The sequence below is a fragment of the Tigriopus californicus genome, chromosome 2 (assembly GCF_007210705.1).
Source record: "Tigriopus californicus strain San Diego chromosome 2, Tcal_SD_v2.1, whole genome shotgun sequence".
NCBI lineage: Eukaryota > Metazoa > Arthropoda > Copepoda > Harpacticoida > Harpacticidae > Tigriopus > Tigriopus californicus.
The window spans coordinates 1,262,837-1,288,655 of NC_081441.1; the positions used below are offsets into that span (position 1 = coordinate 1,262,837).

At 43.8% G+C, this 25,819-nt stretch overlaps 2 protein-coding genes and 1 long non-coding RNA gene across 4 annotated transcripts in view; 2 read left to right on the top strand and 1 right to left on the bottom strand.

Annotated features, from left to right (window-relative positions):
* The first annotated feature begins 857 nt into the window (after positions 1 to 857).
* Positions 858 to 12,813, top strand: LOC131891950 (uncharacterized). Its single transcript, XM_059241658.1, has 16 exons — positions 858 to 880; positions 9,082 to 9,179; positions 9,253 to 9,273; positions 9,477 to 9,527; positions 9,612 to 9,751; positions 9,826 to 9,898; positions 10,030 to 10,128; positions 10,226 to 10,307; positions 10,696 to 10,730; positions 10,809 to 10,860; positions 10,924 to 10,964; positions 11,386 to 11,489; positions 11,557 to 11,573; positions 12,069 to 12,132; positions 12,240 to 12,396; positions 12,477 to 12,813. Exons 1-16 carry the CDS (start codon positions 858 to 860, stop codon positions 12,650 to 12,652), a joined length of 1,233 nt encoding a protein of 410 aa, XP_059097641.1. The 3' UTR covers positions 12,653 to 12,813.
* Positions 12,814 to 16,507: 3,694 nt separating this feature from the next.
* LOC131893193 (protein sickie-like) overlaps positions 16,508 to 25,819 on the bottom strand; it is a 17,215-nt gene continuing 7,903 nt past the window's right edge. For both annotated transcript variants that reach the window (XM_059243163.1, XM_059243162.1), the window contains exons 2-3: positions 21,349 to 23,786; positions 16,508 to 20,984 (exon numbers count right to left, since the gene is read on the bottom strand). In XM_059243163.1, the coding sequence (XP_059099146.1) occupies positions 16,603 to 20,984; positions 21,349 to 23,257 (6,291 nt within the window). In that variant the 5' untranslated portion in view covers positions 23,258 to 23,786 and the 3' untranslated portion in view covers positions 16,508 to 16,602. The remainder of the gene's footprint in view (positions 20,985 to 21,348; positions 23,787 to 25,819) is intronic.
* Positions 24,870 to 25,819, top strand: part of LOC131893194 (uncharacterized) — a 4,211-nt gene continuing 3,261 nt past the window's right edge. Inside the window, exon 1 of the long non-coding RNA XR_009374650.1 lies at positions 24,870 to 25,744. This is a non-coding gene — a long non-coding RNA (uncharacterized LOC131893194). The remainder of the gene's footprint in view (positions 25,745 to 25,819) is intronic.

Here is a 25,819-nt window from a genome sequence, read left to right on the forward strand (position 1 = left end):
ATTTCAAGGAAAATGGTCTCTCCTATCATTTGGGTCAGTTCTATGTTTTAGTTTTTTGGGGGGGTTGGTTCGGCTTTTCACGGGCTTTTCCAAGCGCTACAGGGAATGCAATCCCCAGTAGTATTAAGATGAAAGGTTATAATTCGTCTATTTATTACCGTTCAATCTTTATATGATATTTGGTCTACCAACGGTTTTCCATACGTGAAGAGTCTGCCGGGTTCATAGTCATGATGATTGTCATGCGATGATGATTTGACAATAAAAGCGATCGTCTCGAGTGAACATAGAGGGGAACTCACATGAAATGTCTTGAGGTAAAATTGTCTCACTGCACCTAAGAACAAATGTGTCTCACTCACGGATCCAATGTGATTGAATTTGCTGCAATCGTCATGCGACGGCAATCACTCAATCGAAACCAGTCTCGAATGCAGGATTAAAAAATCGTACAACCCACTCTAATTGGGATCTAACTCATACAACGGACGTGTCTAGAAATTGCCAATGAAACCAAATGCTGGACCGTCGATTTCACTGTTATTCTATTCTAAATCCCTGATCAAAAACAATTTCCCTTTCAATGAATCTTGTACGAGTATAATTAACGCAAAAGGCGTGACTCGGATTCAGCAAATCAAACAAGTCTTGGGGGAGGGGGTATGCAACATTTTTTGAGGAACTATGGCTTCAGTACGCAATATTTGATATCTACATATTTACGTTTAAAGAAAGGACAACCCCGATGAGAAGTTCATAATTCAACCGTTCTTTGTCAAAAGATGGAGAGGCGGTTCTCGTTACAATCCCTTTTATAAACGATGACCTGACCCTTACTTCAGGATCGTTGCCTCATTATGGCCATGCACCTTCAAATCAGGTAAATGAGACATGATAAATGTGAATAAGGACAATAAAAACCCATCGGGTTGAAGTATTTTCAACGAGAAAAAAAACACGAAACTTGAGCAGAAGTAAATAAGTCATGATGAAAATTTGAGGGTTTTTTTCACATTTCGAGTGTTCGTAACAAAGACCTAGAGCGATATTCAAGCAAACTTCAGTAAGAACCAAATCAACAGCCTTTTAAAACTATTTAGTTACAACGCAAGGGAAAATTTCCCACACCCCGAACCATGAGGTGTGTGTTTGTGTGTGGTGTATCATTCACAAACAAGAGGATGCGAGATTACAAATCATTATTGGAAGCAATTCGGCAATATAAGTGAAGTTTGTCTCAGAAGCTTCGAGTTTCTTGCAAATGAGCCTTCCTTAATGAAGACAGCAACGTAAAATAACCGTCCCTATCGGTTCGATAAAAAAAAACGAGAGGCCACTATGTTTTGCTTCTTTTCAGTCTTTACAATTACACCATGTGGTGCTGTCCAAAATGGGTTGATAGTTCCCATTTCGAAAATAGGAATAAACCTATGCTTTTTGGACTTGTCAGTGACTGGTGCCCGATTAACAGCCTTTGGAGGACGGTTTAAAAAGCGCTGATAGATGCGTTTGCCTTTTGGCCGGCAGCACTGCGATGATGCAAAATTGGCGCTTCAAACGTTTTTTTTGCGAGTCTGGCCCATCCTTCTTTCACGGTGCAACGAATCAGTAACCTAGAGACCCTGAATGCAGAGTCGCACGAGGTTCAGCAAGTGTCTCTAGCGCACAAAGTAAACGATCAAAAGAACAAAAAAAGTTTCCAAGTACATTTTGAATCAATTCAATGTATAAGAAAGAGTACGTACTATCATGACAAACACCATTGAATATGTACTTCAAGGCTACCACTGTAACTTTTTCCGTAAGGACCAGCAATTTTGTTGATTCATAGATAGAGACATTCTACACTGTTGCAAATGTTTTTGTTAATCTTGAATTCCTTTATGAATCCAATTGCTCAGAAAATCAAGTCCCTGGAATTTGTCATATTTCAGATCTGAAATTGAACCAACACATGTGACCTACAAAGGTCTTTCATGAAACTCTTTACTTTGCACTTTTTTGCATTTGACTTGGGATGCTAGAGTTGAAGGGTGAACTCCCTGCTGAGCTTTGTTTGGAACATTTTACACGTTCATCGAAAACTGATAGCCAATGAGATCTGTTGAATTCGATGACGCAAACTCAACCTTGCGGGTCTCTGACTAAAGGGTCTCTATGTAAATCAAGCGTGTGTTGACTCTAAAGAGCGAACGAGAGCCAACCGTTCCATGTTCTTGGATGGTCATCATCCTGTATCATAATCGGTTGAATAGATGAAGATCATGAGGCTTCAAAATGATCAGCGGTGCCCTCTACGAAAAAGAATGGAGGGTGAACACGGATCCTCGGAAAGGCCTAATCAACGATTGGACCAGGTTTCTATGTACTCTAGCACTCTATTGGGTCAAAGTCTACCGAGTTATCCGACATCATTTGGATAGTTCTAAATTAAATGGCGACCTCCGTAGTTGGATACACCTTAATGCTAACCTTTGCAGGCTTTTTGTACACCATTAGAGTGAAGAAAAAAGTGCTTGACGATGGTAAAAATGTGATGGAGAGAGATAAGAACAAGACATGAAGGGTTTTTGTACTCATCCGGCATGGTGGGTTGATAGGTTCCTCGTCACAGAGAATGAGGAGAATGGCGAATGAAGAGAGCTCCAATGTTTCCGATCGGCACAATATCCAATATCTGATCATATATATGTCCTCGTCGTCATATCGTCCATATATGTATATCTATAGCGCATTGGCTAATGATGAGGGTGGATCGATCGCGAGTTCTCTGTTCTGAGAATAACACCATTGAGTAAGTCCACGTCTACCTGGCACTTTGTTAATGATTGATGGGTTGAGCAAACTTGGAATGATTCCATTGGCATCCTGCCATTTCTTCTTTGGCACTGTCAGGCAGATCATAATGATTAGTGCTTGTCATGAAATGTAAGAACTGGAGAGTTAGCCCATTCAAGACAAAGAGAAAAGGAAACATAATTGGCATGAATTTCCCAAAATTTTGAAATGAAACTAATAAAGCTAGACTCTTAAAAAGTTTAACACATACACATCAAGAGATTGTAACTGTTGCAACACTATTTTAACGGCAAACTAGCTGGTGTTTTGGCTAAAGAGACGCGGAGTAAGATTGGGCCCGATTGGTTGATTGATTAGAGCACTAATTTCATATAACTTACCTGATTTGGCAGATGTCTGGAACGTCGACAGAAACGCAGGCATGAGTCAAGGACCAAACTTCATGGAGCAATCAATGTCAACCGAAACTTACCACTGGAGATGCGGTTGATGTCCACGGTGCAGGTTCTGTCAGTCATGGAATCCGATCCAGGAAAACCATTGTTCTGCAAAACATGACGTCACTCTTGTAGTAGTTGGAACTTGGATTGATTTTGTACCATTTAGGTATAGTCAAAGGTACTCACCCTCACGTAGGTGCAATTCTGAAGCACCAAAAAACGCACATTAGAACAAGCATTCTTAGGAATAGAATCTAACCTTCGATGTAGTACTTACATTGCTCACGGTCCCACCACATCCTGTGATGGCAATAGCGCAACAAACCCCAAAACCTAGAGAAAAGTATACATGGCGAAAAATTCATAATACCGTTGACGCTTTGTAGAATTCTAGATTAACACTCCAATTGAATTCTTACCCGCGGCACAATTTCCAATGGAATTTCCACCTTTTTGAGAGCACTCTTGGATATTCAAACAAGTTCCAACTATTCCATTCGAAGATGTTCCTTGACAAGCTTCATTCTGCACGAAGAGAATTCGAATGCCTTTCATTAGTTCCAACTGTCCCAGATACAGCTCCCATGTTTTTAAAGTCAACGAGATGACCCACCAGCATCCAAAGTTGAAAAAAAACAGTCATTATATGGTGATGAAGAAAATAGTTACCTTAAATCTGACAACGTTGAACAAACTGAAGATCCCTGAAATGTAAAGATATTGAAATGGATTCGGCAATGACATACCGACAGTTTATAGAAAACTTACTCTCTTGACGATGGCCCAATCTTTTTGATTGTCTTAGGATTTCCTTCACCTTTGATGCGTGTCCAGAATTGATCAAAGTTCCCAAAAGAAAAAGTGCCAAGAATCTTGGAATAGCCATGTTAGTGTTAGTAGCAAAGCTTGGTAACAAATGAAAGATAGGGTTCCATGTCGATTCGGTTCGGGATATTTGAAAGTCGAAAGTCGTAAGTTGAAAGTCAACCCTATCATGTATGGTGGACCCGACGGTCTTGGATTGGCTTTTGCTTAATTTTCAACCAATTTGATCGAGCCAATTTTTCTTCCTTTCACTTGAACAATGGCTTGGATTTGATTGACTCTTGTTGAATGTGAATCTCAAAGCTTGTATTTTTAACCAGGTAAATGGAGATGAACCAGGAGCGGGCAAAATTTGTTTAATGACCTATTTTTCTCCAACCTACGGGCCCGAGCCATAAAAACTGGTGATGAAATTCTAGGCTAGGGGATGTCGGTAGACCACGTCATTTGAAATTGTAGACAAGCGAATAGCCCTCTGTTGACGATTTCTTGAAACTTGAACAATGTCCCTCCTCAGATGAAGATCTCATATATATCTCTCTCTCAAATCTTCCAAAAATCGTGTTTTCGGTCTTCAACATGAAAATTTAAGCCAGATCAAAAGAAACAACTCGACTGGACTTTCTGGTTAAGGTTAGCAACATTTTTCGTAACATTGAAGTGATCCGATTTCGATGGACTCCCTCCAGAGGGCGTTCGGCTTTCATGTTTCTATGGACTTGATCGCTTCATTGTGCACGACTGTAATTCTTGAGCCAATGAATGCATTTCATTACACTGCATCGAATCGCTGGCAACGCGTTCCCGAGGGTTTTCTGCTTACGTGGTCTCCGTTCCTTTAGCCGCGTCACGCCATGCAATTCACCTATCACTTTTCCCTCATTCCGCTTTCCGCTTTCGAACCCCCACCATTCATTCCAGTGTCGGCTTTTGAGGACTTGTGGAATCAAATATCATCACACCAAAAAACTGGGACTTGGCACGATTTCCAGACTGCATCATGGTTGAACATTTTCGCAAGTATCTAGGGAGCCTGGTTTTGGTCCTCTGTCTTTTTAGGTCGGAGACTTCAACGCACGCAGCCATGAACGAAACCTCCTCATCCCATCGGGACCCAAAACGTTTGTGACCCAGGGAGTTCATTTGATGTATTTTCAATTGATTCAGTTGATCTGACTCTATTCATTTTTCAGTTATGTCCCTGTTCCAAATCGTCTCATTCAACGTAATTCATTTTCGATCTCGCCTCTCGCTTAGAATTAAGGAGTTTTAGCGTTAAGCCGAGTACAGTAGAGGCAGGCGGCTTTCAGCATTCAAACACCGAGACCAATTAGGTGTCCTTCGGTTTTGAGAAATATTTCATTGGCATGCCAACAATACCATCATGTTTCTAATTTCGACTCTTTGAACCAAACAAAGTGAGTAATCAAAAGACCAATTCAAAAAGTGCTCTTGACAATTGAGTCGCTCCGGTTACCGTTATTTCCGGGTTGATTCCTTTAATCTAGTCAACGTGTTTCATCCCTTTGTGAATCAAGACAGTGGATCAAAGATACCATCCCATCGATGGGACCTCTACCGATACTTCGTTTCAAAAAAGTGTATCCAAAAACTTGGACTGAATCTTACCGGACAATCCTCTCCAAGTTATCGTGGAGGAATCCTTTAGAACCAGTTTTGGACGTACTTTGGTTAGTCCTTTGAAAGTTTCTACCCATCCAGTGTCAGAAAAGAAGACCGAAATTCAAGAAAGCATTCATTCAAGTCTTCAAAAGCGTCATGGATCAGGGGAAAAAAGTTCAAGAATTCTAATTCAGGTGGATTTTACCAGGAAAACTTCTATCTCCAACAAGAGGACGACTCAACATTGAGCACACTCACAAGGAGACATCCTGCTCAAGATATAAATCGCCATGGGACTACTAGACACCAGGACATCTCGTCAAATTCATTACTTGACCCAGCTAAACTCAGAGCCACCAAAGAAACTGTCAATGAGTAAATAATTTCATTTCATTCAATTGCTGCAGGAGTTTGTGAGCCAATCAATCCATTTTTTGGTAGAGTTCTGGCGTTTCTTGGGTACAAAAACCTCCCCTCAAGTCAACAGGCAATCGTTAGTTTAGAGTCAGATGTATTCAATGCACAGAACTGACAACGAGAACACATTTGTCAATGAACCCCATAACTTCACTTTTCAGTTCAATTCAATTGATTTGTTTTGGCAAGAACAATCATCTTGCATCCGTGTTTGGAGCTGAGAACTGAGTCCGAAAAACTCAACAATTTTGGATCAGTTCCAAACACTGATCCAAGATGATTGAATGCTGGAAAGCAAACAAATCAGTCTAATTGAACATTCTGGGCCCCTAGAATAATGTGTTCTCCCTGTGAGTGCTTTACATGAATCTGTACTGACTTGAGACCAACAACAATTGTTTTTGAAGTTTTTCTACGAGTACATGAGTTAAAGGCTTTTTTTAACGCAAGAAGTGCTACCCAATACTCTATCAAAACACGTTTTAGTACAAACCTCTGAAGCAACTGACTGGTTTAAAGTGATAGTTGGCTTAAACGCTCTGAACCAGTTTTCTCAATTTGCACTTGCAGTCGTGCTTCCAATCCAACTCGAAAAAACGTTTACTTGATGACAGTTTTTTTTCAAACCTCAATACTTCAAGATGTTCAAGTTGTGTTTGGACAAATTGAGTTTGATGTGTGATTGCTCCCAGGACTTGTTCAATCCATCTTTGAAGATTGCACTTGACACTTGCGTTTGGGAGGACCGAAACTTGGCAGTTGGCAATTGCCATTTCAGTCGAGAATACCGCTTTTCTAAGTTCGCATTGGAAGTCCTAACTTACAAGAGCTCTCAACTTTACTTCAAGAGTATCGCATTTTTCAAGACCAAAAAATGCCCTTGAAGTTGGGGCTGCACCAGCAGAAGATGTACTTCAAGCCATACAAGTTCGACTTGAGAAAACCTGGCCAGAGTTCAGTTCGAAATTTGATGACTCACTTGGAGAATTCACACAGTAACTTCCATTCCCTTTCACCCAATCCAATGAATTGAAGATCATTGACATGGAGTAACATCCAGTCTTCCTCATTCATCAAGCTTTCAGGGTTCAAGCGATCAAAGTCACCAAGGTCGGCTTCTTCAGGCCCAGACAATATACCCCCAAATGTCCTTAGTGCACTTGGTGGGGCTGTGACCCTCCCCTTGGCACTTAAACTTACAATAAGTCCATATAAATCGGAGAAATTCCGCGGGATTGGAAATTGGCAGATGTGATCCCTTTTCCACAAGAAAAATACTCTCGAAGTCCAACAGATTATCGACCAAAATCACTCACCTCGAGTGCGTCCAAGGCCATGCCTCGAGCGCTTTATTAAGAAAAAAATGACGAACTACCTCGAAGAAAACTCCTTTCTGTCGTATGAACACCGCAGCTTTCGGAGCGGTAAATCCTGGGTCACGAACTTATTCGAGCATTGTGACGAGATATCTCGAGTTTTGGACGACGGAAAATGTATGGATACAATCCATCTTGACTTTGCGAAGGCATCTGATAGTGTTCCCCACCTCAATCTGTTCAAATCATTGACTGAAGTAAGGATCGGTGGAGGCCTCCTCCAGTGGATAAAGTGCTGGCTCACGCTGCGGAAACAAAGAGTTTTAGTGGGCGGTCATCTTTTCAAATGGAAAGACGTTATTTCGGGGTACCACAAGGAAGCGTGATTGGTCCCTTGTTGTTGCTGATCTTTCATAACGGGATGCAGGTACAGGGTGACTCGACTTTGCGACTATCTGCAGAAGATTCCCGGATCTCCCTTCGAATTTGCAACGAGCAAGATGTTTCCAACCTTCAGAGAGATCTGGCTGGATACCTTGCACAATTGGCCAGGGCCCCCCAAGCGCAGATGCTCTGGGTTCTTTTAGCCCGATCTAAGGCTAGAGAAAATTATTTCTTAGTTTGGTCGGTCAATACATGGAACACCTAGCCACTAAGAGCACGATCATCAGAGTCCCTTAAGCTATTCCGACAGGATATTCAAGACCTCCAATTGGCCCCGACGCTTTGAATCATCTTACCCTCAGCGGGTTTTTGTTCTTTTTCTCCGACATTGACCAAAAGTGAACTTTTACCACTGTACAATTATCACCAATCCTCTTCAATCGACCGTAACTCGGCGTTGGAGTAGTACAAACATCAAACAAGTCAAAGAGCACACTTGGGTACGTGTTTACTCAATGTCTACTCAAAGTCTGCTGAATGCCTACTCAAGAATGGGATGGATGCCCTCGGCCGATTTAGGCCCCAGAGCTTTTTGTAAATCAAGGCCACGGAGGCAAAAAGAGGAGAGCAAGGAGATCCACAAGAAGATTCAAACGGAAAATGAGCCAGCCTAATGAGACGGCTGTGAATCGGCAGACCATTGAGGAATATCATCCTACAAGATTTCAAGAAGACTTGCCATATACAGAATTGTCGTCTTCCCTAGCCACACATCATTCTATCCAATGAGGCAACTCCGAGGCAAGAGGATAAAATCTCTTTAAATGAAGAAAAAACATGGTTTTAAGGCTACAACACTCAGCTTCGGACATATCCTCTTGAGCTTGGGTTGCTTCTAGCGGCAAAAAACCACACGTTAACCGCTCTCTGGAAACAATCAAAGTCAATCAGATCTTCTATTTAACCAGGAAAAGACAGCGGGACTGTGAATTTGTGCAGAACCTAATGAGCAAGAAAACGCTAACTCACCACCACGAATAATCGCGATATTGACTTGAAAGCCGTTCTCGTCTCATGTGTTCCAAATCCTTCATAAATGAGTAGCCCCTATTTGACAAACATACATGTTTTCTTATTGTCATAAAGATATGTCCTCAATCCAAGACTGTTTTTTTTGTGGCTATTTATTCTTTGGGTCTGTAAACGAACTAAAGCTACAACTGTGTTGCCAGAAGTGGGACATTGTCATTATTTCTGAAGTTTCATTCATTCTGAAGTCTTGTTCTCGAGCAACACAAACCATTACTCTTGTTGGTTCCATTTCAGAACGATCCTTGTGACGTTGGTGGGACTCGGAATGGGACTTGTTACACTGGTAAGATCTACTGTATGTGGCTATTATTATCACTTTCAACTATCTCATTGCTTTTTCTTCTGGTCATCTTTAGGCGCCGAATGTGATTCTCGAGGTAAGTTGGACTTACTTTACAAACCACTCCAGTCGAATTTTCCCCGACAGCCAAATTGAGTTTGTTTATTTTCTCCCTTTTCAATCAACTTCATTCGAATAGTGACTCATTGTTCTTAGAATGGGATTGTGACCAACCTAAAAAGCGAAACAACGCGGGACAAAGATCTTATCTTAATGTCTTTCGATCACTTTTCGTTTCAGGTGGAAGATCCATTGGCTCTTGCGCCAACGGATTCGGAGTTTGTTGCGCTTGTAAGTTGGCTAGCTAATTCTGATCTTCCTTGCCTCCTCTTTAGACAAACCAACTTATTAATAAATGTCTCGCTTTGTTTACAGTTACTTTGCAGTGTGGACAAACAACTTCAGAGAATTGCACCTATCTCGTCCAATCCTCGTCCAGTGCTCCAATGAGTCCTTGCAAATACACAGTGTGCCCAGCCAGCGACGAGATTTGCAGAATCCGATTCGATTTCACGGTGAAGCATTGTTTAGGTTTTCCAATTCATACTTTGATAAGCACTTGGAACACTAACGTCGGACATCTTTCCAGACTTTCAACATCAATGGTCCAGTGACTGGCTTCGTCGAAACTGTTTTGACCATGGAAGGATCCACCACAGTCGGTAAATACTAAATAGAAGTGTACCTACCCCAAGGTGCCCATATTGTGACCATCTTCTCCTTACCCACTTGAACTGAACGCCGGCCGTTAAATATGTGGCTCAAACGATTCTCTTGATTTGCTGATTTGCAGGCGGCGCACTGGGAGATTGCACGACGGACACGTTCACCATAACGGCTCCGGAGAATTTCGCTCCTCCTTTGATTTGCGGTTTCAATTCTGGACAACACAGTGAGACGCTTATTCTGTCGCCTGATGCGTGACAATGTTCATCAATTTTGACGCATGACTGTTTCATGTCCTTTGTTTGTCATCTTGACTGATTCAGTGATTGTGGATGCATCGCCCGGAAGATGCAGTGATGCCGTTTTCGGACTGAGGGGCAGTGGAACGCGGGAATGGGATATCAAAGGAAAGCAGACCACCGAGTGATTGGGATCCGAAACTCTAGAACCAATTCCACCGGTTCCAGTGGTGGTTTTAGATTGCGGAGTCTCCGTCACGCTCAAAACATTGGTTAAGTGGGTCTTCCCGAGCATAAATAATCCATGTCGAGAAGACGTGGCTCAAATTTTCAATCCAAGCTCGCCAAGGGAATATATATCATTTGCAGATGGCCATAAGAAATATATTTCAAATGCCATAGATCATCGAGTCATTGTAACGATTTCAAAGCCATAAGCTTTTTTTTTTAAAGCCATGCTTGGGCCTTTCCAAAGCAGTGTTTTTGATTGCATTAAAAGTTCAAATTTACCCCTTCAACCAATGTTTTGAGCTATTACTCCCTGTTGCCATGTCAGTGACTCAATACAATTGCGGGGATGAGCAAGGAGGTAATTAGGTTTTAATTCGGTTTCACAAAAGCTTGATCAACTGGGCATTCGTTTCAAACACCCCGAACTCTATTCCAGGACCGGACGGTTGCCTGCAATACTTTACGGGAACAACTGGAACAGTCGCCAGGTAATGGAACAGATCATCTGAGTTCTTTGTGATAAGGCCTTGATATCAAAACTGTTCTTACAGCTTCAATTTCCCAACGTCAGCATCCGTTCTGGACAGTTCAGGTAAGCACATTTTATAAATCATCATGAAGTTATATGTGGTGCTTTCAAGTTGATGCACAACGTGAAGTTTTGTACATTCCAAGATTTTGCCTATACAACTGCAACTGCAGAAATGAAAGACAAAAATAGCAGTTTAGCAATAGGTGGTAAAAAAGTTTTGGGAGACCAGAGGCGAGGTTTCTTTAAACCCCCATGGGGATACCTCTAGGTTAAGGCTTGGACGTTAGCCAGAATGGGCATCCGCTCATCACTTTCACCAGTGTGTTTCCATACCGGTTAACAGCCAAGCCCCTAACTCCGAGGTAAGAAGAGCTTTAAGAAACAGGCCTTATGTAATGTGTCTGTATGTTTAGTGTATTCAACCAATCTCTCCAGGGTGGCGAATTGACCATGAAACTACAATATATTCTCTTATATCTAGCCACGCACCTATCGAGCCAAACCCAAACCATGTGCTGGAGACAGGAAACGAACACGTGTGCAATTTGCTGGATTCCCGAAATCTTAGGAAATCTAATCACACCAGTAAGCTAAGGAAGTGGCTGCAGATGTGGAATGCAAGCTGAACGAAATATTTTCCTCTTCATTGCAGGGTTCATTTGGTTTGAGGTATGGCTCGACTTTTGTTCCAACGCATTTTAAAACATCCACACTCACGTACTGGCCAAAAGTTGAAAGACGTCAGGGTGGCACTTTCTTGCGGACTTCCTTAACGCCAAGTACTAGGATACTAGGAATAGAATCCCCAACAATTCGAGCTTAAACGCCTGTATACCTCATTCAGTCTTAAATGAACGTAATATCTGAATGAAATCTACGAAGTGACTTGCCCTTGAATTTAGGGTCGATCAGCAATTTTGATCAAACACTTGCCAAAGTCTCAAACGTGAAAGTGATGTCAACGGCAACTAATTGTACATCGAAAGACTTTGAATGCGATATCCGTATAGTATCTTGTTCCCCCTTCAAGTTGGTCTCAATTGGTGGCCATTTTTTCGTGGTCATCTAAAAATGCCATTGAAATAGGTCTCCCCCAAAAAATCCTGACAGTACATCACTAATGCTATTATTCTATCTGTAAATTCTTCATTGTCTTGCTTTCAGCACTACAAGCGGGCGCGTGGCCTCAGGTGTGACAGAAGGAAAATGTCGAGGTGACTATCTTATGGTGAGTTGGCCATCAATGTTGGGTTTCACTTTTATGACACCTGTCGCTGAGCAGTCAGTTCCCATTCAACAATGCGATTGTCCGGATTTTATGTCTTCCTTTGCTAGATTCCCAGTGCCGAAAGCAATGTGGAGACTGATGCTGCTAATACGTTCATCATTGGAAGTATTGGACCCGATATTCAACTGAGTAACCGTCTTTGTGGGCGATTTTTTAGTTCGGCCAATGATCAAGATGACCGGCTCGCTTCAATTTCTGTCTGTTGTAAGTATATTGTTCATTCACGTTGTCACAAAGATAGTACGGATTGTTACTATTCCTCCTTCTCCTTCTTGTCATTGCAGCACAACAAAGGCCGTTTCGAATGACTTTCAAAACTGACGCGGACGAAATTACTTTATCAAAGTTACCTCCTCCGGCTAGCGGTAACGCCAATTTTGCCAATTTGAATGAATTGAGTCGAGTTCCAGGAGGAATCGTGGGTTTCAATCTCCGATGGACGTTGCAAAGTTGCGCTTAAATCCAGTATTTTAGAGATTTGCAAAGCTACAACAAACTAAGTAGGATAGAATGACATTGAGCGCTTTAGATTCATTCAAACCTCCGATGGGGGGGTTTATTCGTCATTTTCGTTCAGACATTGCAAGAAATATATTTGGTTATTTCGTGTTTTTCATTTAACTCAAACGCTGAAACCTTGCCTCTTGTTATGACCTACAATTTTGTAAGTAATGCTACGAGAGATAGCAACAAAGGTGTTGATAGTCGGCGCAACGTAGGCGTACGTACATGTACTGCTATGCTATTTGTATGTTGAGTGTCTGTGGTGTTACGTTAGATTTCTATGCAGTCGAGTGTTAGCGGAGCAAAGTAGTGGTAGAAATGGGTGGTACCTGACCTGGAGGGTCACGGCAGGGCGTGAGATATTCTCCGTCTGGACAACGAATCTACTTATTAGAGAACAACCTTAGCTTGACGGACTTCACAAGAGAAGCCTCTCCTTTGTATTCTCGATTCTACCAAGTGAACACAACAACGCGGGAAATTCAAAATCGACAGTAATATCACGGTATCCATCGGCCAAACGGAACAAGTAAGGCAAAAGAAACCGAAAAGAGACCACAAAAACAAGTACTGTCACAACCCAACAAGTTCGGCTCAAGGGAAATGGCGCCTCATGTAACAATCACCCATAGTCAAGCAGTCGCCTGACCGCAGCAAGAGGTATTTTGTCATGCCTGTTGCTATCGAGCCGCCGGATCTTCATCAAGGATTGGACTTCTTTCCTTGTGACGAAGAGAACTTAGTTCCAGAGTAAGGGGCACTCCCCACAGAGTTGATGGAGATGTTCTTGCTCAGCTCACTGTTCGTGTTGTTTCCCAAAGTCTCTCCTTTAGGTCGAGTAGCGATGGTACTTGGTCATGTTTGCATTTGATATTGTGCGTCAAAAAATTGTCTACCCCAATCCTTTTGTCCGCAAACGAGTCCAGGCCTAAAATTTAGTTGACACTCTTAAACGATGTTCATATTGAGGTGGCCAGCAATGCTGCTGTGTGCTTTGTGATTGGGCGAATGTTCGCTGAACCCCCTTCACGTTTGTCAAAGTAACAAAGTAAAACGAAGTGACTTTAAACATGTGATTTATCATATCACGGACTTTGAGCGAAGTGGACTGCGAACGGAAAAGGAAACTTAGTTTCTCCTGAACCACTCACTTCATTTGAAATTGCTAATTGATGGGATCACACGATCGTGTCGAATTCGTGGACTTGAGATTTTCATTAATTATTTTGAATTGTGCGTAGCTATATTTTCACCCACTTGACAGGGGCTCGCAAGACCTTTTGCTTTTTGCTAAGATCTTGATATGCTCTGGACAATCTATTTCATCGAATTCATGTCTCTTTGCTGAACCCTCTTGTTAATGGTGGGTGTTTCGCATGGCATTTTCGGAAAGAAACAATGCCGACAATTCTATTTGCATTTCCAAATACAAACGTAGTAAGAAGTCATAAAATGCCCATTACCAAAACATTTCTGAAGAAACTATGAAGATGATTGAAACACCAATGGAGCATTGCCGATAATAAAAGTAAATCCAATAAAAAGGGCATATTCTTAAAAGACCTGAGAGTAAATGGCAGGCAAAAATGCCAGGATTTATTTTACCCTATAATTTTGTATGGGAGGCAAAAAAAGTTTTCAAATCTATTTGAAAGTAATTGGATTCCAATGGAAAAGAGATTTTAATCAAACAAGTTTGAAAAGAACGTATTTGTAATTAATTACAATTCAAACCAACGTGTTTGCAATTATAATTAATCACACCATCTCGTCAAGTGATTGACACAAGTTTGTTGTAATATTTCAACATGCATTCACCTCAGTCAAGGAAAATAACTTTAGGTATGTAATACACCTCTTGCACATTAACACCTAATGTTTATATGCGAAACTCTTATGTTTTAAAGTTTGATAGACCAAAAATGTATTCAAGGGCTAGCCAGATCCGCCAGCTCAAATTCGTTGATCCATCAAATAATGTATGAAAATAAAGTTAGGTTAAATAAATCGGCTTTTTGACTTGAACTGCTGGGAAATCCATTCCAAGTAACGCTAAGGAAGTCCCCCAAAAAAATCATTTGCAGTTCAAAAAGTAGAATTTATCATTTAAGAATTAATGACTTCGTGACTAGGGTGTTGAGAGAAAAGTGTGGCCAAAAGAACTTGAAAATGACGCGAAGAAATGGCAAAAGGAGAACTGTAAAAAGCAATCCAAAGCAAAAAATAATCAATCTTTTAGCAATTGTTCTCCTCAAAAACAATTGTGAACCTGATGGCCTTGCAGTTAACTCGCCCTATATTGTCGCGATAAAAGTGTTTCTTTTTACTTTCCATCTTATTATTTCGCTTTCATGGTTGGCCTTTGATTATTCTGCTCGAAGAGGTCCGACGGAAGGTTGAGTTCTACCATCACGAAACTTCAATTCTTTTCAACAACCTTTGCCTCGAAACAACCATGAGGGGGGAAAACGGTTTCGAATTGCTTAGTCTGGGAGGGGGGCGTGGAAGAGCTATCTTATCAGTCACAGTAACTTTATCAGTAACTCAGTAATATTAAACCAAACCTACGTATATTGTCTTGGCATTTGAGCATTTTGTTCAATTGAGCAGTACCCGAATCAAACACCATTCTGATTTGAATAATATCATATTTTGTTGTCAATCGGGAAGCTGGTGCTACCAAGCTTCCATCCGATGGTGATAATAATGTCCGACTTGTCCACATTCGTTCTGGATTGGTTCTTGGTCGCCAAGATGGGATGGCTTAGCAACTGTTTGGGCCTTTCTTCTTTGAGGTAGGAGGCCGAAATGTGAGTGGAGATCACGTTTTTCCTTGGATTCACGTCAAGGAATTGGGTGGGGTCATCGAGCATTGCATTGGAAAATCCCAAGGTCAAGGGAGCCCTCATTTGGGTGGCTCCAGAGACTTGGATTTTGCTCAGACTTTTGCTGCCGAGGCTTTGAATCGTCCGGTTAGCTTTCCCACCACTGGAGCTCTTATGAAGATGATGTCCGGGTCAGACAGAGTCACCATGATCCTCGGAACCATTAAGGCGGTGCCCACACGCACGATTGTAACTGGTTACGTCTTGAAGTCCGGAACCAACCGACAACCAGTCCAAGAGTTTAGCGTCGTTTCCTATTATAAGTTGAACTTGTAGATCCAAGGTTAATAAAGTCATGGCCTAGGCTAAACCAACCCAACCCAACCCTAAACTAACGTTTTAACTATCTACTTCAAGGGCTCTCTAACTCTGGGTTCTAAAACATAACTTACCTAACTTAAATCATGGCCTTTCATCATCTGTTGCAAGGGTTCTTCCTCTACAATCTGTTACAAATGTGGCAAATGTACGTACAATCGTCTTGCAATTTCGATTTCAGTTTTTTTTTAAAATAGTCACTCACCAAGATGCAAATCCCAAATCCCTTACTGATTGTGGAACTTGCACCACTTAACAAGCATGGTCGTCATTGCTACTTCACACATAATAACCTGCTTTGTTTTAGAGTTTTTGAGCTGACCTTAAAATTTAACAGCATTTTTTAAGAAGTGTCATTTTACTCACACTTTTAGCGCGGAAAATGCGTCCAAACCAATTTTGGTCCAATCTCAATCTTTAAATTTGCCCCTAAACATTCCTGATTTATGTTTCAAAATGGACAAACAATATGAAATGACTCCTCAAGACTGGATGTCAAATGCAAATGACTCGAGCCTTTCAAAAGCTCGAAAAAATTGCGAAATGCCTCGAGTCCTACCAATCATATGTCAGATAGGAATCGGCAAAAAAAGTTCGAACCATGAATCCTCATTTCGACTAGATAATTTATTATTTAGTTGCATCAATATTTTGGATTGCAGCATATTGCTGAAAACGATTGTAATCGATTGATCCAATCAACCTATTCCAAGTTATCATCGGGCAGAGGGTGATGAGCCGCCGCCTCTTGAAGGTGCATGAGCATATTAAACAATGGGTCACTGCCGTTCCCCGAATCCCCGTTCCCAGAGCCTAAGGAATCCGAATTGGACAGAGGTCGACCGTTATGAGACATCGGAGCCAGGGGGGATTCGTTGTCGTAACCAACATCCTGGGGTCGGATGGGCGCCAGGGCCTCATTTCCTAGGTCATCACCCGGGGGATCCTGCCAAGGCCAGGTCTCCTGGACAAATCGGATGGGATCTTCCCAGGACACTCGCCGTCCATACATTTGTAGGCCTTCTCGGACTGAATCCAAGAGATGCGGAACGAGGGTGTTGTTCCACAGATCGATGAACCACTTCCGAGATCCTCGGATGTCTATGGGACAGTTTAGGAATTTTCCCGGCCCCAGGGTCACTTCGGAGCACGAATGAGACTCCAAAAACTTGTTCACTTGAATGTAAACCCGAGGAATCCATTCCACTATGCTGGACATATCGCCATCATGAACTCGGGTCTCGGTTTCTACGTCCAGAAGTTTCTTACGGAGATATCGGCCTAAGAATCCTCTGACAGGCTCAATGTGATTGGCAAATAGGACCAGTCTGAAATTGTGCTTGAGTTGCAAGTTGGTGGTTGATGAGGTAGTGGATTGAGTCATCGTTCCGATGATATATGGACATGTCTCTGGACTCAAGGTTAGTGTGTTCTCAAAGATTTCCTCCAACTTCCCAGCATGATGAAGATCGTCCAAGATCAAGACCTGCGGTACAATCCCTTTGGAGCCTTCATTTTGGGTGTGCTCGCAAATCCGGATAAGAAGTTTCTTCAAATCATTCTTGTTATGGATGTCCACATGGAAGTTCATGATGGGATTGGATTGAGTCTCACTTGGCTGTGCTTCATTTGATTTCGTGGGCGTGCTACCCGGATTTTCGCGCTTTCGGTTGATGAGAAACTGGGCCAAGGTGTTGGCCATGAAAGTTTTACCGGTGGCAGTGGGACCACTCAAGATGATCCTCTTGTGCTCCACCAAAAGTGACACGTAGCGTTGAACAATGGATTTCGGGGTCAAGGTTTCAAAGGCCACCATATCCACTTGGCTGTTGAGGGCCGCTCTTTTCAAATTGATTCGGATGTCGGTGGTGTTGCCCACAAAGTATCCATAAGGCAAGAACTCGGGCTTTGAAGTTGAGCAGTTGGTGCGTTTGATCTCTCCCACCTCATAAGACGCAATGGACTCGGCATTGAGACCCAAATTGGACACTGGGTCGACTCTCATAACGTACTCTTTGAAGAGCCGGTGGACTAAACTGTCAAGCAGGTCCCAATTGGATTTGCCACTGACGGAAATCACTCCCAAGCGAATGGAACGAGTGGTTGACGCAATCACAGAGACTGTGACCAATTTGCCGCCTTCCTTATTAGTGGGATCCGTTGAGCCTGACAAGTCCAGGCTTGAGGGTCCAGAGAGCACACTGTCCACCTCGGACATGGTCACGGAATTAGGACGGTCTCTGGTGTCCCTCAAACTTTCTCCCGTCATCTGGCCTCTGGAGCCCTCATAGACCTCATTGGCAGGGTTGTGAGTGCTTATTCCATTCATGGAACACGAACCATTGAGTGAGCTCTGAGATGAAGACAAGGACTTTAAGCCGCCAGGTTGCTGTGTGGCCAATGAGGTTTGAAGCCTTTCATTGTCGGTTTTTAACGACATGAGTTCGCTACTCATCTTGGTGACAGTTTCCCGGAGGGACTCTAATTGATGAGCACTAGAGAGAGCTTCCAATCGCGTCTCGGTGAGGAGAGAATCCTTTTCCAGAAGCTGCTTCTTCAGCTCTGCTACCAATTCGGGTTCGACGCGCTGAGGAGGCCGTTCACCCTCAATCAGAAGACTTCCTGATGCAGCTGAGGATGCCCGCGGAGGAACAGGGACGGGGAATTTCCCCTCGCCCTCAGATTTGTTATCTTCATAGTACAGCTTCGAGGAGATCCCTCCATCTTCCATATCCGACACGGAACCCCCTTTGCACTTGCCTGGTTTGGCCGCGTTCCCTCCCTTGGAGAATGCTTTCGAAAATGAATGTCTCAACCATCCCGATCTCTTAGGGCCAATGCTCTTCTGAGATGAGGGAGCAGAGTGTTTCCTGCCTTGTTCTCGTTCTCTGTTCTGTCCATTGGCGGCTTGGGACCCATTGCTGCAGACCGATGTGACCGAATCTGTCGATTTTTGCCTCATTAGATCGTGGGGTTGGGCAATCAAGCCCATGTCGGCTCCGGATTGCCTCAACTTGTCTATTGTCCTCCTCAGCTCATTTAGCTCGGAGTCTTTCTTCTCCGAGGTCGAGGTCAGGTGGTGCAGGCGTGAGGTCATATTGGAAAGACTTTGCTCAAAAGCAGCCACCACATGGGCATTGGTCACAAGTTGTGAGGTGAGGTTCTTCACCTTGTCGTTCTCATCACTCAGCTCCTTCCGCAGTTTCTGGATCTCATAATCCGTTCTTTGGTCCAAAGTCATGGCTGACATATCAGGGTTGGAGAAACGGTCGTGCTCCATGTCAGTGTTGTTTTTGAAACTGGAATAGACGGAACCATTGTAATTGGGGGGAAGAGAAAGTCCTTGACCTTGCGGTTTGGAGGGCGACGTGGGCTGAGATTTGAATCTGCCCGGCCCATTGTTGGCTGGAAACGGAACACCATAATACTCGTTGTTTTGTGAGGGAAATCCCTTTTCTTGTTCGGTTGTCCGACTGAAGTTGGAATTCGAGATCTGATTGGGTTTCACGTTGTTCCTCGGCGAAATACTTCTTTGGTGCATCATGAGTCTCGCTTTGGTGAGCGAGTTAGCTCTGGCTTGCTGGATAGAGGAGCTCACCGAGTTCAATGACTCGTTACTTCCCATTGCGTCTGAGGCAATTCCCGAGAAGCTCGACGTTTCACTCGGGTCATGGGGATTTCCATTCCATTGCGGATATGGATCTTGCAAAGAGGCGTAAGTGGAGGCCGGTTGTAACCAAGAAAACGGACTCTGAGAGCCCGATCTCATACCTTGGATCTCTGAGTAGGTGGCGTAATTGGAATCGGAGAGCGATCCATCATTAGCCCTTCCATTAGAGAGAGCCCCACTGGTGTGGCCTCTCTGTTGCCTCTTTTGCTGGATCCTCTCGAGCATGAGGCCATAATTCAATGAGGCCGAGGTCCCTTTTGGCAAACTCTTGGACCCAAAGGCAGGATCTCGTCGCAATGATCCTGAAGGCGAGGTGTTATTGGTTCCATGGGTAGGCACAGAACTCTTGCGATTGGCCATTGGCGTGCTCAAGAGGCGACCGTATTCCGAGTCACTGCTGCATGTTGTCCCTCCATAAAATGCTTGATGATCCTGTCCACCCTTAGGCTTCCTCTCCAAGGATCCCCCATTCCGCATGTTGCTGAACAACTGGGGATGATGCTGTTGTTGGCGATGGTGCCCATTGGGACCCATGCCATTCCCCCTTGGATTGCTGCCCATGAAATAATGTCCCACACCCTCTGTAAGGCTCGAATGAGCACGGGACTTCAAGTGCTGCTGCTGTTGCTGTTGCTGTTGCTCGTGTTGCTGTTGCTGCTGCTGTTGATAATAATGGGGAGAGGGTCCAGCGTTGCCTCCCACATTTGGCAGAGGGGAGGAAGTCTTGGGATGTCTGGCTTTCCTCGTCTCAGATGGTGTTCCCGGCACACTTTGGAATCCTGAAGAAGGAGCATAGTTACTAGCACCCCGTCCATCCTCTCGTGTTCCAACCAAGGGTCTCTGTCGGGACAGATGGTGGTTGGCTTGTTGGATATGCTGCTCGGCAGCAGCTCGCTGTCTTCGCAAATATTCATCCATTGCTTTTTCTTGGGAAGACAACACACGGGCGTTGTGAGCCATGGCTTGCTTCCAATCCACATGCTGGCCGTTTTGTTGTTGGTTATTGTGCTTCACGGCTGAAGCGGTTTCCGTTTGGATACCAGTCTCACTTTTGGGCTTGTTCCGGTTTCCAACCACTCTATAGATCGATTCCTGTTGGCAATTAAGGCTTGAATGCTGTGGTTTCATGTTACCGGGGGAATTAGCACTCAACACTTCCGGAAGACCTGGCAAAGGACGACTGAATTTCTGTCGCTGTTCCTCCGCCGTTTTCTGTTTCTCCAATGCTATTCGAGTCTGGATCTTTCGGGCATAAAATGAGGCCCCGCCCTCGGATAAGTAACCATCATCCAAATTAGATTGAGCTGATTTATTGTTGTTGAAGAAAGCCGTGTCCCCATCAGATAAGTAACCAACATCAATGGAATGCGATCCTGAGGCATAGACTGGCCTCTGAAGATCTAAAGACGAGGGACCTGAAAGCAAAAAAAAAAGCATGATGAAACAAGGCCTTGGCTCAGAAACTATGAAGAGTAATTTGTTCCATCCTTTTGAGACCGTGGCAAAAGTGCAATTTGCTAGGTATTCGCACATTTGGAACTTTGCACATTCATCTAGCTCTTGCAGGAATAAAAACGGCTGTCATCAAGGAAATGCATCTACTTAATAGTCTTGACGCGCTATCAAATAATTTGAAGGCACCTTAAATTGTGCATTGTTCACTCCCTTTGTTCCCTTTCATTTTGATAAAAACGCAAGAACCCAACTTTTTTCATTTTCCATTCACCCTCACCCACCCACCCCTCAAAAAGAGAACCGCTATTTTGCCTATCTTTGTACCTGACTGATGAATTGAAGCAGTGTTTATTGCGATATTTGACGACAAGCCACGATTCCCCGAAAACCCATAAGGACTCTCAGTCTTATTGGTCAAATGGAATGACGGGTGTTGTTGATGAGGATGTTGGCTTTTGGCATGCTCTCCTTTATCACCAAATATTGGCGCCATGGGGACCAGATTCTTCAAGGAGGTGTCATCATCCCCGCCCTCATCAAGTTTGGTTCCTGATGTGGAAGATTTACAGGCGGCTGCTTCCATGGCAGCCTTTACGGATGCCGAGTCCAAGGACATGCCCTTTTTCAGTGAGGGCATAGGGGAGACCACAGCCACAATTTGGGGTGAGGTAGAGGAATGGCCTTCCTCCAAAGGGCGGGTATGCCTTGGAAGAGAACAAGACCGAGAATGGAATGAAGCAGTCATGGCTTCTTCTCGATCGTTTGTGGCACTCGTTTGCCCACTGGGTTTCTCGCCATTATTTCCATCCACTAATATAGGCTTGACGGAGCATCCTTGGACCATTTCGTCTCTGGGTGGAGGTGGTGGTGGAACATCACCTCGGGTATTAGTTCCTGTCGGCGGCACACCCGTGGTTGGTATTCGAGAATTTGAATTAGAACCCTGGAGGGGTTTATGGCCCTGTGGTATGGCGGTGGGGGGAGTAGATCTGGCGTTGTTAGGCTTGCTTCCAGGAATCCTGGAGTTCTTGTGAGGTGGATAGTTATCCACCGAGTCAATGGGGCCATAATCCTTGATTTCAGTGGCCCCTAAACTCGTGTTGGAACGTTGGAACTTGGGAGATCTCTTTGGCGAGGACGAATTCCGGTGTTGTGGGCTGGCCCTGGCCGAGGTGGGCGAGGCGAACTTCTTGGCCCTCAGGGATTTGGGGCTACCCGATGAGGTCTTGACAGGGGTCTGAGCCGGACTGAAGGTGGAATTCTCATTGATCCTTCGTAAGGCCGACGGGGATGGGAAGTTGGTGTCGCTACTCAAGCTCACAGAGCTCTCACTGCCCACCGATCTGGCCGAGCTGAATCCACTCGAACTCGACGTTCGCTTGCCTAGTCCAGTTTCCCGCGGGGAATATTGATATCGTATGGATGGTTGAGGCCCTGGCCCATTACTAGCTGGCTTAGGCAGCATGGTATGAGGACTATTGGTCTTGGGCATACCTCCTCCCAATTTGAAGCGTTCCAACATGGAACCTTTAGTGGGAGTTGATGGATTTGGTATGGCGGACTTGCCACTGATTTTATGGGGTGATACCGCAGGGGCAGATGTCCCAACAGCTCCATTGACTTGACTAGATGTCTTCAAACTTGACGCAGAGTTTTGCCTTGACCCCAATTTGGATAGCATCGTGGAGCCTTTGGTCTTTTTAGCTGAACTAGGTTGAGGAATGGCGCTACCGGGTGGCGGAATACCTGACGGTTTGGCCGGTGAAGGTGGAATGGACGGGACTCTCGGCGTCGAAGTCCGGGAGTCCCCTGTCGAAACTTTCTGCTGGGCCTGCAGCTTCTGTTGCTGCTTGAATCTCGAAAGCTGGAAGAACAAGCCGAGGATGGACTTAAGATTCCCCTCACGTAAGTCGGAGGCGGATATGTCCTCAACTCCAGCCACCCCTTTGGTTTGCAGGAAGTTCAAACAAGCCTGCAGATTGTGCACCATTTGCGAGGGTGTCTTTGGCTTGCGGAGAATTTCGGGCACCTTTTGAGACATGACGGCCTCAATCACATCCGCCAAGACCAGACCATCAGCCAATTCGACTTGCAAGTCCTTAATCTTGGGATGCCTGCCTTTTAGCTTGTCCAAGTAATGGTTTGCCCAGTCCGTGTAGATTTCAATAATGGACTTTTGGGATGAGTTGGAGGCTGCTTGCGCCATTGGCATGCGACTGGCGGCCACACTCATGTTGCGCGAGTATGTAAATGCAATTACAAAGCACCCGTCTCTCTGTCACTCGAATGAGCTTTGATGGAACTTCCAATCGTGTCAATCCATGATGCCTCTCAATCTTGTTAGTTTAGCCACTTCAAAAGCGAACTGTCGTCACGGAATCTGGAGCACTTTTTACACTCATTCTCAAATGTATTGCGAGATAGAGTCACCAGGGTCTACAGTGGATCAAATGTCTCTTGCTTCGTTGGCAATGCGAAAAGTGATCATGCTTTTGGCCCTCTTTCGTTCTCGTTGGTCGTGGGAGAGTTGACTTCCCTTTTTCTTTTCTTTTTTGGGGGGGGGAAGAAGAATTTCAAGCACCTCAATGAGACGTTTATTTAGCTTCTTCTCTTCGGATTGCACTCCCAAGGATCTCTCCGTTCTTTTAGATAAACAAAGTCCACAGACAAGGATCGCCTTCTTCCTCGCCTTTGGGAGGAAAGTTCAGAATGACAAAATATTTACACTGTCAGGTATAGGAATACTCTCTTCTTGTTTCTCCCTAAGATTTTGAGCAACTCGTGAAAATCAACTTCTTCAAGACTCTGTTTTTACCGAAACGTGTCGGGAGGACATACAATCGCCCCAAGCCATCCGAGCTCTACTTGACTTGCTTAGGCATTGTTTAAAGACGGGAATGAGTAGCAGACATGCGCCTCTTTGATAAATTGCTCTCTACCACATTAGAATCTGGTAATTAACTATGGGAAAACACAACCAGAGCGACTTTCGGGGTGGCATGAACCAAAGACAGTAAATACTAGGTCCTATTGTCTTGGGTTTGCTGTGTCTTATCGAATGTTGTCTGGCAATTACATGGCCAAGAAGCACCCTGTCGGATGATTCGATAGGGAGAGGATAGAGGCTCCCATTTTAGCGATTCATTCGAGGTGTTTTTCCGCTCAAGCTAATCCATCTTGAAGCATTATCATTTGAGCTAACCTCTTAAGCCGATATTTTTTGGACGAAAAACTACAACAAAAACAGATTTACGCAAAGGCTTAAGAAGCGAGGAGGTATCGCTGGCTCCACCCTTTTTTCACAACGGCTTATTCTCATTCTTTCTCTCATTACGACAAGGACTACTCGAGGCTTGGACCAGTCTCCCCAGGCATTCATCAGCGGTTATGTTGATTTTCATGCTCATCATTCTGAATGAGAGTGGAATGTCTGAAAAGGCAGGTTTTTCTTGGACCCTCTTTTTGCGGGGTCGGAAAAGCGTAAGTAATGTGAATAAAAAGTGAATATCTTAAGAGTATTGTTTGATTGAACAAAAACGAATAGAAACTCGACATTCCGGCATAGTGATACTTGTGATGCTTGTGACGCTTTGAATTGAAGCAGATGTGCTTGAATGTGTCCAAAAATTTGTCTCCAACGTGAGCTGAACCTCCCGTTGAAAATAAATTGCTCGTCCATATTTGAAAATGCCAACACAATGCTTGGCTTTTTTTTCGGACTCACGCATTGCGTAACACCTGCAAGGATTCAATGAATCAGCTAGAGATGCTATCGGACATTTCATTCCAATACCTAATTGAACTCAAACAAAAACGTGCTTCATTATTTGCTTCACCATTCACATCGCTCCATCCAGGTACCGCAGTCGAATGTTGATTGTCCTGCTTGAGTTATTCCATTTGGTTCTGTTACTTTTAAATCGTATGCCGTGTGCCTCTTTTGTTCTGTAAAACAGAACGTTGGGTGGTACATACAAGGTGATTGAAGGTGGCAGTGAGAAAAATCGACATGGCGAGACGGAAGCACAATTTTTCAAGTGTCAGGGAAATTCCCAAATGATCCGCTTGAGCTCAAACAACAATACAGTGTGATAAGATAAAACGTCCGACAAATGAAACCTATCCCAGTCAAAAGTCTTTGCTGTCGAAGTGGCCATGACTGACATTTGCTGCTCTGATTGTGATGCACTTATTTCGCAAAAACGACACAATTTCAATAAACAAAAAACAACTACTAGTCTTCCAAACCTGATTCATGTGAAGAGTTCTTTTTCCTCAAGTTCAGTGAAAAAAATGCTAGAATTTGTCATGGCACTCCAATACCGCTAGAAATCCAAAACGTCTATTGAAGCGTTCTCAAAAAATAAGAACTCATGACGAGCCAGACTTATGGGTCTGGCTGCAAGAAAACGTCCATGAGTCCAAAGCTAAGGATGCTTTGTCTCATCGGCCCAACTCGATCGGGGAAAGAAATGGGGGGTGTTGCATACGACACGAAACCCTGCCTGAGCACACACTCTCTGCTGACAAAAGAAGAACTGACTGAATGGATATATAGTACGTGGTACATTTAGTACACTGAGAATGAGGGGATCAAGCACCCTTTTTTTCCTCCATTGACTTGAGCACTGAGAAACGATGGTAATGATCAATAGACGCTCTGTTTGGAAGCCCAAGCTCATGCTGTGATCTCCAAGTTCGTCAAGATACCACTGTTAAGGTGAAATAATTTGCAGTTTTGGGCCAAAAGAGGGCGACGTAGAATCCTTTCCGAGTCACAAGTCACACACACCCT